The 13,719-nt window shown below is 57.9% G+C and overlaps 1 protein-coding gene across 1 annotated transcript in view; it reads left to right on the top strand.

Annotated features, from left to right (window-relative positions):
• DNAH17 (dynein axonemal heavy chain 17) overlaps nt 1-13,719 on the top strand; it is a 32,787-nt gene that overhangs the window by 15,087 nt on the left and 3,981 nt on the right. The window contains exons 41-74 of the mRNA XM_048323762.1: nt 389-521; nt 706-833; nt 921-1,069; nt 1,203-1,485; nt 1,575-1,748; nt 2,333-2,540; nt 2,636-2,801; nt 2,884-2,986; nt 3,145-3,292; nt 3,412-3,503; nt 3,679-3,840; nt 3,920-4,084; nt 4,230-4,421; nt 4,822-5,088; nt 5,582-5,743; nt 6,246-6,479; nt 6,667-6,831; nt 6,926-7,021; nt 7,114-7,331; nt 7,561-7,768; nt 7,948-8,063; nt 8,336-8,528; nt 8,642-8,877; nt 9,178-9,297; nt 9,803-10,007; nt 10,354-10,518; nt 10,646-10,786; nt 10,899-11,069; nt 11,238-11,360; nt 11,492-11,685; nt 11,796-11,944; nt 12,076-12,203; nt 12,465-12,692; nt 13,198-13,389. Of these exons, the coding sequence (XP_048179719.1) occupies nt 389-521; nt 706-833; nt 921-1,069; nt 1,203-1,485; nt 1,575-1,748; nt 2,333-2,540; nt 2,636-2,801; nt 2,884-2,986; nt 3,145-3,292; nt 3,412-3,503; nt 3,679-3,840; nt 3,920-4,084; nt 4,230-4,421; nt 4,822-5,088; nt 5,582-5,743; nt 6,246-6,479; nt 6,667-6,831; nt 6,926-7,021; nt 7,114-7,331; nt 7,561-7,768; nt 7,948-8,063; nt 8,336-8,528; nt 8,642-8,877; nt 9,178-9,297; nt 9,803-10,007; nt 10,354-10,518; nt 10,646-10,786; nt 10,899-11,069; nt 11,238-11,360; nt 11,492-11,685; nt 11,796-11,944; nt 12,076-12,203; nt 12,465-12,692; nt 13,198-13,389 (5,814 nt within the window). The remainder of the gene's footprint in view (nt 1-388; nt 522-705; nt 834-920; nt 1,070-1,202; nt 1,486-1,574; nt 1,749-2,332; nt 2,541-2,635; nt 2,802-2,883; nt 2,987-3,144; nt 3,293-3,411; nt 3,504-3,678; nt 3,841-3,919; nt 4,085-4,229; nt 4,422-4,821; nt 5,089-5,581; nt 5,744-6,245; nt 6,480-6,666; nt 6,832-6,925; nt 7,022-7,113; nt 7,332-7,560; nt 7,769-7,947; nt 8,064-8,335; nt 8,529-8,641; nt 8,878-9,177; nt 9,298-9,802; nt 10,008-10,353; nt 10,519-10,645; nt 10,787-10,898; nt 11,070-11,237; nt 11,361-11,491; nt 11,686-11,795; nt 11,945-12,075; nt 12,204-12,464; nt 12,693-13,197; nt 13,390-13,719) is intronic.

The raw sequence follows: 13,719 nt of genomic DNA, 5'->3' as shown, positions 1-13,719 counted from the left end.
CCATGGCCATGCCAGGCCCTCAGGCACTGTGTGTGCCAGACTGAGCCCGTGCAGCAGAGCAGGTTTGGGAGGCACAGCTCCTCCACAGCCCTCAGGGGCTGCCCAAGACACCCATGAGCAGAGCAGAGACAAAGACAGAGCAGACGGGCACGCTCTCACGACTGATCCTGTGCATGCTGTGGTGCTGGCAGGATGACAGGACAGTGCTGGCTGGCAGGGCCTGGGCTTCCACAATGCCCTGTCCTCTGCAGAGGAGGTCAGGTGCTTTCCCAGAAGCAGTCCAGGTGGGAGCAGGGCTCCATGCCCCCCACTGCAGGCAGAGGCTGCCGAAGGCTGCGGTTGCCCTGGTGGGATCAGCACCTGTGGCTGCACCATCCCCTCTCCACAGGTGCTGAAGTCCCTCAACAAGACATACCAAAGGCTGAAGAGGAGGCCAGTCACTGTGGACCTCGACCCCAAGGCTGTGACCTGCGATGAGCTGTTCGGGATCATTCATCCAGCCACACGGGAATGGAAGGATGGTGAGACACCAATGCTGTGAGCTCAGTTTATGGGATGTGAGATGCAATGGGAAGACTTTTCCTTGGGGCTCTTTCCTGGAGTGGGAGGGAGAAGGAATATGTTTCATGGGAGCACCAATCCCACGTGTCCTCCAGCAAATGGCTGTGTGTGGAGAGGAACAACCCGTGTCTCTCTGTGGGGCAGGTCTGTTCTCCACAGCAATGCGTGACCTGGCCAACATCACACATGATGGGCCCAAATGGATCATCCTTGATGGAGACATTGATCCAATGTGGATCGAGTCCCTGAACACAGTCATGGATGACAATAAGGTTGGTGCTATCACACCCCAGGGGCTTTGCTCGCTTGTCTTGGGGGGACCAACTCCAGGCATCCCCACAATGAGCCACTTCCCCCAGGTTCTCACCTTGGCCAGCAATGAGCGCATCCCCCTCACTCCCACCATGCGGCTCATCTTCGAGATCAGCCACCTGCGGACGGCCACGCCGGCCACTGTGTCCCGGGCCGGAATCCTCTACATCAACCCCACAGACCTGGGCTGGAACCCGTGAGCCAGGGAGGGAGAAGGATGGGATGAGATGGGATGGCATGGCATGGCATGGCATGGCACGGGATGGGACGAGATGGGATGGGCGCTGGCCCCCACATGCTCGCTGCAGCCCTGCTTGTCTCTCCCACAGCATTGTGGCCAGCTGGATCGAGACAAGGACAGTGAAGTCTGAGAAGGCTGCTCTGATGATCCTCTTTGACAAGTACCTGCCACCATGCCTGGAGAAGCTCAAGTCTGGGTTCAAGACAATCACCCCTGTTCCTGAGGTCACGGCCATACAGACAGTTCTGTCCCTGCTAGAATGTTTCCTGACACCAAAAAATGTCCCACCAGACTCACCCCGGGAGCAGTACGAGCTCTTCTTCGTCTTCGCCTGTACCTGGGCCTTCGGTGGGGCCTTGTTCCAGGACCAGGTACAGCCACGGGACTGCCCGGCACCTGCCACCCCTCTCTGCATCCCATCATGTGGCTGGTGTCTGACTGTCTCTGTTTTGTCCTCCAGCTGGTGGATCACCGCCAGCAGTTCAGCAAGTGGTGGCTGACGGAATTTAAAACCATCAAGTTTCCTAATCAGGGGACAATTTTTGACTATTACATTGATCCAAAAACAAAGAAATTCAGTCCCTGGGATGAAAGAGTGCCAGAGTTCGAGCTCGACCCCGACGTTCCCTTACAGGTATTTCCCACAAGCTCTATGTTTATATGGTTTATTTGACTATCACTCCACAGTCTTCCCCTCAGCAATGCCTGGAGCATCATCAGGATTTGGACTGGTAGCACTCAGCAAACCCGATGGCTTCCTAAACTTCTCTTTACCCCACAGAAGCCTCAGCAAGGGCTGCGAGTTCCGTCTCCTTTACCTTCAGATTAACCTGCAGCTTCAGAGAGTCTCACAAAATAGTTGTGACTATTGCCTGAGTGCAAAATGTCCTTTAGTACTCAATTTGTGTTTCCTGCAATGGCATCTTGGGGGTGTTATATGAGCTGCCAGGGAAAAGGGTGAGGAGCTGTGGCTGTTTGGCGGTTTCAGGAACTGTTGTTCTGTGTAATAACTTGGTTTTGGTCAGAAAGTCTTTAGAATAATAGAGCACCCAAGACCTTTTGCTTTAGAGAGGGACCAGGTTTGCATGCAGAGAGCATTGTCTGTTGGAGCTGCCAGGAACACTGCGCAGGGCTCTGGCACGCTGCCTGCTGCCCCGACAGGGTCCTGCCTCTGCCAATGCCAGGGCAAGTGCAGGGACTGACAGTGCCTCTCCGCAGGCTGCCATGGTGCACACCACAGAGACCATTCGCCTCCGCTACTTCCTGGACCTGCTGATGGAAAAGCAGCGGCCGGTGATGCTGGTGGGGAACGCAGGGACGGGAAAGTCAGTCCTGATGTGGGACAAGCTGGAAGCACTCGGCACAGATGAATATCTGGTGCGGTCTGTGCCCCTCAACTTCTACACAACCTCAGCCATGCTGCAGGGTAAGGCTGGCAGAGCCAGCAACCAGCCCCGCACTGGGCTGTGCCGCAGGGTCCTGCAGTGCTGACCCCCCACCCACCTACTCCTCCCATTGCAGCCGTCCTTGAGAAACCCCTGGAGAAGAAGTCAGGGAGAATTTTTGGCCCACCTGGCACCAGAAGGCTGATCTACTTCATTGATGACATGAACATGCCAGAGGTGGACAAGTATGGCACTGTGGCACCACACACGCTTATCCGGCAGCACCTGGACCACGGGCACTGGTGAGTGCTGGAGGGGCACAGTATGATGGGGGAACCTATCCCCACCCCTGGGGAAAGTGTCACGGTGCTGGTCCCTGCACAGGTACGACAGGAACAAACTGACCCTGAAGGACATTCGCAACTGCCAGTACGTGGCCTGCATGAACCCGACCGCGGGGTCCTTCACCATCGACTCACGGCTGCAGGTGTGCAGGACCCGGGGGCAGGGCTCTGCCGGCCACATTCACTCTCCTGGCACCAAAGCCCAGAGGGTGGAACGAGGCAGGGGACCCTGCAGTGCCAGTTGGCTGCGTCAGCCCCTGTGGGGCAAAGTGCCCACCTCAATTTCTGCCCCTTTCTGCAGCGCCACTTCTGCGTCCTCGCTGTGTGCTTTCCCAGCCGGGAGGCTCTGCACACCGTGTATGGCACCATCCTGGAGCAGCACCTGGCCCGGCAGACCATTCCACCACTCCTCCGGAAGATGCAGCCCCAGCTGGTAGCAGCAGCGCTGGGTGAGCCTTTGCCACACTGGGGTGGGACAAGCCCTTGGGGAATGTCTGTTGGGGAGCCGAGCCAGGCTCAGGGGACTCCGGGGACCTGGAGCCTGCTCACCCCCCTGTCCTGCCAACAGCCCTGCACCAGAAGGTTGCCTCCAACTTTCTGCCAACAGCCATCAAATTCCACTACATTTTCAACCTGCGGGACCTCTCCAACATATTCCAGGTAGTGGGAGAGCCGTTTCTTCTAAAATATCCTTATTCCTCCCTTTCCTCATCCCACATCCTTGCAGCATACCATGTCCCTGAAAAGGGCCTTGGCCTCTTCCCAGAGCAAACCTTTGCAATCAGCTCAGAGCAGTACTAAAATAACCCTGAGGACTGCGGGATTTGTTTTTCAGGGGCTCCTCTTCTCCACCCCCGAATGCCTGAAAAGCCCTGTGGACTTGGTGCGGCTCTGGCTTCACGAAGCAGAGAGGGTGTATGGAGACAAGCTTGTCGATGAACAGGATCAGTACAGCTTCAAGAAGCTGCTGGCAGACATCTGCAAAGCCTCCTTTCAAGTAAGTCGTGCTGAAAAGTAGAGTGCTCCAGCCCAGTGGTGCCCCCCAGGCGCCCCACGGCTGGAATTGCCTCTCCCAGGACCTCAGTGAAGACGCGGTGTTCGCCAAGCCCAACATCTACTGCCACTTTGCCCAGGGCATGGATGAGTCCAAGTACATGCCAGTGGCAAGCTGGGCAGCTCTGAGTGATCTGCTCGGGGAAGCCCTGGACAGCTACAATGAGGTGAATGCAGCGATGAATCTGGTGAGTGCCCATGGCAGGCAGCTCTGCCCTGGAAAGATGGGAATGTGGCATTGCACTGCTTGGTTGGGTTGGTGCATTATGGGGCACTCACTGCTCTTTCCGCCCTGATCCAGAACACCAAACCTTCCCCTCCTGTTTTCTTCAGGTGCTCTTCGAAGATGCAGTGTCTCACATTTGCAGAATTAGCCGGATCTTGGAGTCTCCTCGGGGCAATGCACTACTGGTGGGGGTGGGAGGCAGCGGAAAGCAGAGCCTGGCACGGCTGGCAGCTCACATCAGCAACCTGGGCGTGTTCCAGATCACGCTGAGGAAAGGCTACAGCATCCCAGACCTGAAGGTGGGAGCAGCTTTGGACCCTGTCTCAGTGCCACCTGCTTGGGGATGGGTCCTGCACCTGCAGCGACAGTGCCTGGGGTGGGCTGACGAGGCTCTGCTCTCCTTGCCACACTGCATTTGCATGCCAGGATCCACTCGCAGGTGACACCCCGTGGGTCCTGCCCCAAGGAGCCACTGTGCTTCCCCAGCCAGGCATAGGCAGGAGCTACTGGTGACAGCAGGCGTGGTGGTGTGGGCAGCCCTGGTGCTGGACCTGTGCCTGGGCAGAGCATCTGGCACCAGCTCCTTCCCAAAGGCTCCCTTCCAGCTCTCTGGGGCAGCCCAGGGCTGCTCCAAACTGGTTGCTTTGGAGAACACTCATGAGGGTTGAACTGCAGGGTGACAGTTTCTCTCTGTCCCAGCTGGACCTCGCCTCCCAGTACATCAAAGCAGCTGTGAAGGGCGTCCCTACCGTGTTCCTGATGACAGACTCCCAGGTGGCTGAAGAATCATTCCTGGTTGTGATCAACGATTTCTTGGCGTCTGGGGAGGTGCAAGGCCTCTTTCAGGATACTGACCTGGAAACCATCATCAGTGCCATGAGGCCTCAAGTGAAGTCTCTTGGATTGGAGGACACAAAGGAAAACTGCTGGAAATTATTTATAGAAAAAGTCAGGCGCCAGTTAAGGGTGGGTGTTTGCTCCCCTGATTGGTTTGTCTGTGCCCCTGATTTGCCTGATCCAAAACCTCTTTGCAACAGGCCACGGAAACACCAAGGTTTCTCCCCAGGATGGTGGGTTTGAACAAAAGGTTTTCAGAGACTCCCCAGGTGCCCTCAGCCCCAGAGGTGCAGGGCAGAACAGCCCTGTATTGACCTCCCTGGGGGCAGAGGGGGGTCAGTAGCTTCCACAGCCACACACCACGCTAGGCACTCACAGGGACACCCACATGAGCACTGTGCTCAGCTGCTGACTGCAGCCACCAAAGGGGAGCCCAGTTCCAGCCGTGGTGAGAGGCACAGGGTGCACAACCACAGACCACCTCCTGCCTACTGGGAGTTAATGGGAAGGCAGCAAATCTCTGGTCTGCAGAGAATCCTTGCAGGCATGTGGAGCCCCCGGAGACACTCCCCCCACCCCAACAGTGGGGACACCCCACTCAGCCACTGCCGTTCTGCCCCAGGTTGTCCTCTGCTTCTCCCCTGTGGGCTCAACCCTGCGTGTGCGGGCCAGGAGGTTCCCTGCTGTAGTAAACTGCACAGCCATCGACTGGTTCCACGAGTGGCCGGAGGATGCTCTCGTGTCCGTCAGCAGCAGGTTCCTGGAGGAAACGCCAGACATCGAGGTGAGCCGAGACCCCAGCACAGCTGCTGTCCTAAGGCACTGGGGATCCTGGGCTGCACTGGGCAATGAACTGCACCTCTGCTGCTCTCCGTGCTTAGTGTGCCCAGGGATGGGGGTCTGGCGTGACCCAGGGGGCTGGGAACAGCAAGCTGGGAATAGGTCTGGGATAAGTTTACAGCTGGTTCCGGTGTCAGAGCCTGCAGCCCTGCGCTGTGCTGGTGAGGACAAACCTTCCCTTTCCATTCTGTCCTTAAAACACCCCCACAGGCAACAGCCTAGGGACAGCAGCTCCTCCCCACACAGGGATGTCAGGGACTCAGAGCTGGGCATGGGAACCAGCACCAGTGTCTCAGCCCTGCATAGTGCTGCTGATGAAAAGGGTCACTTTGCTCCGGCCTCTGGGGCTGGACACAGAGACAACATTGCAGGAGGGCTCAGTGCAGCCACTGCATGTCACTGCAGCTGCCCGCTGCAGCAGGTCCCTGTCTGTGCTCTCTGTGCAGCCAGAGGTCAAGGCCTCCATCAGCCGGTTCATGTCCTTCGTCCACACAAGCTCAAAGGAGATGTCCAAGACCTACCTGGCCGTGGAGAGACGCTATAATTATACCACGCCAAAGACCTTCCTGGAGCTGATAAAGCTCTACCAAAACCTGCTGGCGAGTAAAAGGAGCAATCTCTCTGCCAACATCGAGAGGCTGGAGAAGGGGCTGACAAAGCTGCGGAGCACAGCATCACAGGTGGCTGCCCATAGCCTTTCTCGTGCATCATGCCTGTAGTAGGTCTGGCACAGAGGGAGACAGCAGGCACATCCCTGCAGGATGGTCACAGTGTCTGTCCCCAAGCCATACCAAGACACTGCTGCTCCACCAGGCAGGGCTTGGCAGGATCAGCCCTTTTATCTGCTCTGTTTCTTCCCTCATTGAGGTGGACGACCTGAAAGCCATGCTGGCACTCCAGGAGATAGAGCTGAAGCAGAAGAACGAGGACACAGACAAGCTGATCCATGTGGTGGGTGTTGAGACAGAGAAGGTCAGCAAGGAGAAAGCCATTGCTGATGAGGAGGAGCTGAAGGTCGAGGCCATCAACAAGGTGCAAAGTGCTGAGCTGGTGTCCAACGTGGGACAGGGCAGCGTGAGCTCTGTGGTTACAGCCACTCACCCCATCCCATGTCCTCCCTCCCCAGATGGTGGCTGAGAAGCAACGAGCCTGTGCAGCTGACCTGGCAGAGGCAGAGGTGGTGCTCTCCGCTGCCCGCGAGGCCCTCGACACACTCAACAAGGTGGGTGACCTGTCAGTGGGAAGCAGGTGCCCAGCTAGTGCTGGCAGCCCTGGGCTGGGGTGGTGCTCAGTGGCCCTGCGGTCCCTTCCCAGTACAACCTGACGGAGCTGAAGTCCTTTGGGGCCCCACCACCAGAGGTAGTGAATGTGATGGCAGCTGTGTTGATTCTGACGGCCGAAAAAGGCAAGATTCCGAAGGACAAGAGCTGGACAGCAGGAAAAGTCAAGATAGGAAAAGCGGACACTTTCCTCGCAAGCTTAAAAAACTTTGATGGGGAAAACATCCCTGAGCCCTGTCTCAAGGCATTTGAGTGAGTCCACGGCTGGTTCCTGCCCCTTCACAGCCTCTGCCATGTGCTGCCCTGAGCAGGGAGGCCAGGGGGGACCCTCACCTGGGAGCACAGCAGGCTTTGGGGACAGGAGTGGGAGCCAGGTGTTGGCACTTCTCTCCCACCCTGCCACCCAGAGGCAACCCAAGTCCCGGGAGGAGCGGGATGGGCCGTCGGCAATGCCATAGCGCGGCGTGTGCTCCCGTTCCAGGCCATACCGGACAGACCCCGGGTTTAACCCAGAGTTCATCAAGTCCAAGTCAACGGCCGCAGCAGGACTGTGCTCCTGGTGCCTCAACATGGTCCGCTTCTACGAGGTGCACTGCACGGTGAAGCCCAAGAGACAGGCGGTGGCTGATGCTGATGCCGAGCTGGCAGAGGCACAGCAGAGGCTCAGTCGCATTAAGAGCAAAATTGTCGTAAGTGTGTGTCCCCACAGCCCCCAGCCACAAGCCCCAGTCACCAAATAAACAAAAGCACTTAATGAACCCAGAGCCCAGCCCAAGAACTGTGCTGGGATGGGGCTGCTGTGGAGCTCCGGGACCATGGAGCCTCCCATCTGGGCAGGGAATAACTCTGGGGCTGTTCTCTTCCAAAGACCCTGAATGCAAATCTGGCGACTCTCACTGCTCAGTTTGAGAAAGCCACAGCAGAAAAGATCAAATGCCAGCAGGAGGCTGATGAAACCAACAAAGTAATCACCTTGGCAAACAGGTACCATGCAAACGCGGGCTCCAAAGCATCAGGGCAGGCTGCTGCTCCCTGGCATCGCCTGGTGCCCGTGACACCAGGGCCATGGGAGCAGCAGAGCCCCCATATCCTCCCCAAATTAAAAAATTCTGAGATGAATTGGGCAGATATTCATGGGGGGAGGCAGCCATGGAGATGTTTGGTGACAACGCCCCAGGTCACCATGGCTGAGTCCCCAAGCACCCCCTGCCCGGGTCACAGCACCACAGCAGCCACCATCCCCTCTGACCCCCTAGGCTCGTTGGGGGCCTGGCGTCCGAAAACGTCCGCTGGGCTGAGTCAGTGGAGCAGCTCAGAGAGCAGGAGAAGACACTGTGCGGGGACGTGCTGCTGGTCTCCGCCTTCGTGTCCTACATCGGATACTTTACCAAGAAGTACAGGGCTGAGCTGATGGATCAGCACTGGATCCCCTTCCTCAACGGGCTGACGGTGAGAGGCCACAGGTTCCACCCCAGAGTGCCTGGGGCCCCTTCCCCCATGCCCACCAGCACCAGGAGCTCCCACCCCTCTGCGGCCAGGCACCCAGCAGCTCCTCCCTGCAGGTGCCCATCCCCATCACCTCTGGCCTGGACACCCTCAGCCTCCTCACAGACTCTGCCGATGTGGCTGCCTGGAACAACCAGGGGCTGCCCAGCGACCGCACCTCTACCGAGAATGCTGCCATCCTCTGCAGCACCCAGCGGTGGCCACTGCTCGTGGACGCCCAGCTGCAGGGCAGCAAGTGGATCAAGAACAAATTTGGAGAGGACTTGCAGATCGTCCGCCTGGGCCAGCGAAGGTGGGCCAGGGGCTGTGGGGTGGGCACAGGCTCGAGCTGCACCAGCCCCCCTTTCCCTGCCATTGAAGGGTGCAGAGTCAGGGCAATCACGTCCCCCATCAGACCCAGGGCACCCAAGGGCAGCAGTGCTGATGGTGTACCTGACACCTCCAAAAGCTCTGTGGCGGCCGGGAATGGCAGAGCACAACTGGGTCCCAATAGGGCACAGTGGGTGGAAAGCACCCCATGAGCCCCCCACAGCAGCCCAAGCCCCCCACAGTGCACAGGCCTGCCACACAAACCTCCCCTCTCCCCTCTCAGATACCTGGACATCATTGCCCAGGCAGTCTCTGAAGGACAGACACTGCTGATCGAGGACATCGGTGAGACGGTGGAGGCAGTGCTGGACCCGCTGCTGAGCAGGACCACCGCCAAGGGCAGGTCGGCACATCCCAACGCTGAGGGGTTTCACCTGCCCCAAGCAGCCACTACTGCCCCAAAATGCTGGTAGATGCACCTTCACTGTGGGCAGCTTGGGAGCCTGATCCTTCTTTTGCTTTGGCCATACCCCGCAGTGTTCTCCAGAATGTCCCACGGAGGACACCTGTACTGAATGTGGTCTTTCTGACTGTTTTGGTCCTTGGCATCCAGTTCATTTAGTGATTTAAGAGCACGCTCCTTGGGACATCTGCCATAGCTCATGATAAGCCGGAAGGGGAACTGGACCCCAGAGGCCATGGGGGGCTGTGGCAAGGCAGTCTCCTGCTCCTGTTCCTCTATCCTTGCCCTGCCAGGTCTGGTTTGGTACTTCTGCCCTTGCTGTGCCTCTTCCCAACCAAAGAAATTCATCCCAAGCAGTCAGGAACAGCACACAGGCTGAGGGCATCTGTCTGTGATGAGTTACCGCCCAGTGTGTGGGGATTAATTTGTTTAATTAACCAAACAGATACATTAGAATTGGAGATAAAGAAGTCGAGTATAACCAGCAGTTCCGCCTAATCCTGCACACCCGATGTTTTAACCCGCACTACAAGCCAGAGGTGCAGGCTCAGTGCACTCTCATCAACTTCTTGGTGACACGGGAGGGCCTGGAGGACCAGCTCCTGGCTGCTGTGGTAGCCCGGGAGCGGCCGGACCTGGAGACCCTGAAGGTACAGACCTGGCTGCTGGCTAGAGGGGTGGGAGAGGCCGAGGCACTGCAGAGGTTTTGGGGCAAGGGAGCATGAGAGCTCCCCTCCGTGTGCTCACTGCTGTGTGCCAAGAGCCAAGGAAGTCATGGCCAGACCCTGTAGCTGCAGGTCCCCCACTGCCCCCCGCAGCCAGCACTGCCTGGGCACGCTCATCACTTCACCCTGCGGGTGATGGTGGGTCCCAGGAGGGGCCACATCCACCTTCCCCTCGCACCAGCACACACTGGTGGCCGTATGACAGAGTGACTGGTGCCAGCACCTTGTCATGATCTCTTGAGTGACACATCCCTGGGTGCTGCTGTCGCAGGCAAACCTGACCAAGAGCCAGAACGAGTTCAAGATCAAGCTGAAGGAGCTGGAGGACTCACTGCTTGCCCGGCTGTCGGCAGCTGGGGGAGATTTCCTGCGGGACACAGCGCTGGTGGAGAACCTGGAGATAACAAAGCGCACAGCCAAGGAAATTGAGGAAAAAGTAAACATGCTCCCTGGAGCTGGTGTCGCAGGCAGAGGGACAGCTCGGCTGGGCACCCAGCAGGAGGGTGGGCACTGCTTTGATGTATGACGGGGTTCTGGTAACACCCAGCCCCCTGCACCTCCAGGTAAATGAAGCTAAAGTCACTGAAGTACAAATAAACGTTGCGAGAGAACACTACCGGCCGGCAGCAGAGCGCGCATCCCTCCTGTACTTCATCCTGAGTGACCTTAACAAGATCAACCCCATCTACCAGTTCTCTCTCAAGGTAGATGGGGAGTGAGGAGGGAGAGAGATGTCTGCAGGTGGGACAGAGCTGGGGGAGCACGGAGATCCAGTGTTTCAGCTTTCATGCTGATGCCTGCTGGGATCTTCCTCAGGCCTTCAACGGGGTCTTCGAGAAAGCCATCCAACGTGCGACTCCCAGCGATGACACCCGGCAGAGGGTGATCAACCTGACGGACCAGATCACCTATCAAGTCTACGTGTACACTGCACAGGGCCTCTTTGAGAAAGACAAACTCATCTTCCTGGCCCAGGTTGCCTTCCAGGTAATCCCTGCAAATGTCTGGAGCTCCTGCTGTACAACAGGCATTCATGTGGGTTTAGACAGGTTGCTCTCTTACTCTGGTGCTGCTGTTGGATGCTCCTAGCCTCTCGCCCCTCATGCCGGGGCTGTGGGCATTGGGTGGCTGGGATGCTGCACTCCCAACTTCCAGGTCCTGGCCATCAAGAAAGAAGTGAACCCAGCAGAGCTGGACTTCCTCCTGCGCTTCCCTTCCAAGGCTGGTGCCACATCCCCCGTGGACTTCCTGCAGCACCAGGGCTGGGGTGCCATCAAGGTGGGTCTGTGCAGTCCCCCACTGTGCCAAGGCAATGCCAGCACAGCCCCTGGTGCAGCAGGTCCAGGGTCACCTGCAGGGTGAGGGTGAGCAGAGCCTAGGAGTGATTTAATCCTCTGCGGGACCTGAAGGCACTTTCAGAAATGGAAGAGTTCAGGAGCCTGGAGAGCGACATTGAGGGCTCGGCAAAGCGATGGAAAAGGTTTGTGGAGATGGAGGCACCAGAGAATGAGGTGTTCCCCATGGACTGGAAGAACAAATCAGCCCTGCAGAAGCTGTGTGTGCTGCGATGCCTGCGCCCTGACAGGATGACCTATGCCATCAGGTATGCTGATGCCCAGCACAGAGCTCTCCTGCAAGAGCCCCAGAGTGTCACCACACCAGCTGCAACCAGTGACTGTTCCCAGCTCACAGGATGATTCTATTTTTCTGTAGGAAATTTGTGGAAGAGAAGATGGGAAGCAAGTACGTGAAGGGAAGGAGCATTGACCTCTCTGAGGTATACAAGGAGAGCAGCCCCTCCACGCCCCTGTTCTTCATTCTCTCCCCCGGCGTCGACCCGCTGAAGGATGTGGAGGCACTGGGTGAGGCATTGCCCACCCCAGACTGGCACCAGTCCTGACGGCCATAAGCTGCTGCGGGGCCAAGAGGCCAGAACCGCACAGCCCCAGCTCAGTACTGATGCTGATAATGACAGCACACATTCCCCTCCCAGGTACAAGGCTGAATTTCACCATTGATAACGGGAAGATCCACAATGTATCACTAGGGCAAGGCCAGGAGGTCGTGGCAGAGCACGCCATGGAGGTGGCAGCTGCAGAGGGCCACTGGGTCATCCTGCAGGTGGGTGGGGGACAGTGGGGCGCACCACAGGTGCACAGCCCTGATGGCAACCGGGCACACCAGGGCACAAAGTCCTGCCAGCATCCGGGCACACCATGCATGGTCACCCCATCCCTGGTGGTGGCAGTGACACTGCCTGGGCTAGCTGGCTGTACCCAGCCCAGGTGCTGTTGTGTTGCACTGCACCTTCTCCCTGTGGAGCCACAGTAGGAATCTGGGGGGGAGGTGAGATTCACAAGGTCCAGAGGGTTTCTTTTGCAGAACATCCACCTAGTGGCCCGGTGGCTGGGCACACTGGAGAAGCTGGTGGAGCAGCACAGCCTAGCCAGCCACCCCGAGTACCGACTGTTCATGAGCGCCGAGCCGGCCCCCACCCCCGAGTCGCACATCATCCCGCAGGGGCTGCTGGACAACTCCATCAAGATCACCAGCGAGCCGCCGACAGGCATGCGCGCCAACCTGCACGGAGCCCTCGACCTCTTCTCCCAGGTACCCACAGCTGCCTCCTCGGGACCACTCTGGGCAGCGTGTGCAGCTCATCCCCTCCCAGGGTTCCACAGGCTGAGCACCTTGGGGGTGTCACTGCTGCCAGGGACACTGCACCCAGAGCCGGCCTCTGCCAGCACAGCCTCCTGGAGTGCCCAGAGCCCCCCTCTGCCAGGGGTTTAGGGGTAACCAGAGCTGCCCAAGGGTTTCCAACACAAGGAAGTGCCAGGTTGCCAGTGCCTTTCCTGAGGCAGAACCTGGAGCTGCTGCAGCTTTGCCATGAACAAGCTGCCTCAGCCATCAGCAGGGCATTGGGGTGTGAAATCCAAATTCTTTCATAAACAAATGAGTGCAAAAATTACCAACTAGAAAATCATTAAAATACAACTGTATGCCTCTTTTTTTCTAATAAACACCTTCAGTTCTCTTTTGCCTATGAATGTTCTCCACTAGAGGGGCATCTGATAGTAATATTCACCTGCAACCCACCCTCACTATTCCTCCACAGGAGACACTGGAGCAGTGCAGCAAAGAAACCGAGTTCAGGTGCATCCTGTTTGCGCTTTGCTACTTCCATGCCGCGGTGGCCGAGCGGCGCAGGTTCGGTACCCAGGGCTGGAACAGGCCGTACCCCTTCAACAATGGCGACCTGACCGTCTCTGTTAATGTCCTGCACAACTACCTGGAGGCCAACCCCAAGGTGAGGGATCACAAAGTGACCGCTCCTCAGCACAGCACACACTGCAACAATTGGCCTTTCTTAGAACATTCACCAGTTTGCAGCACAAACACCGTCTCATGAAGAAGCCCAGGGCCAGGAGCAGTTCCTCCCCTGCTCCCTGCACACTCAGGCAGGGGAAGGGGATGAGTACTCAGCCCAACTGAGCTGGGTGGGAGAGGCATCAGGCACCAGCCAGGACAAGTGCCTGCCCTGGCCCATGCGCCTGCCCTGACCCGTGCCTTGCTGATTGGTGGGTGGTTCCACTAAAAAGCAAAGCCCGCCCCAAGAATGCAGGTGCAGTGAGCAGGG

Source organism: Corvus hawaiiensis, chromosome 19 (assembly GCF_020740725.1).
Source record: "Corvus hawaiiensis isolate bCorHaw1 chromosome 19, bCorHaw1.pri.cur, whole genome shotgun sequence".
NCBI lineage: Eukaryota > Metazoa > Chordata > Aves > Passeriformes > Corvidae > Corvus > Corvus hawaiiensis.
The sequence above is the reverse complement of the archived record's forward strand: the minus strand, read 5'-3'. Positions and strand labels throughout refer to the sequence as shown.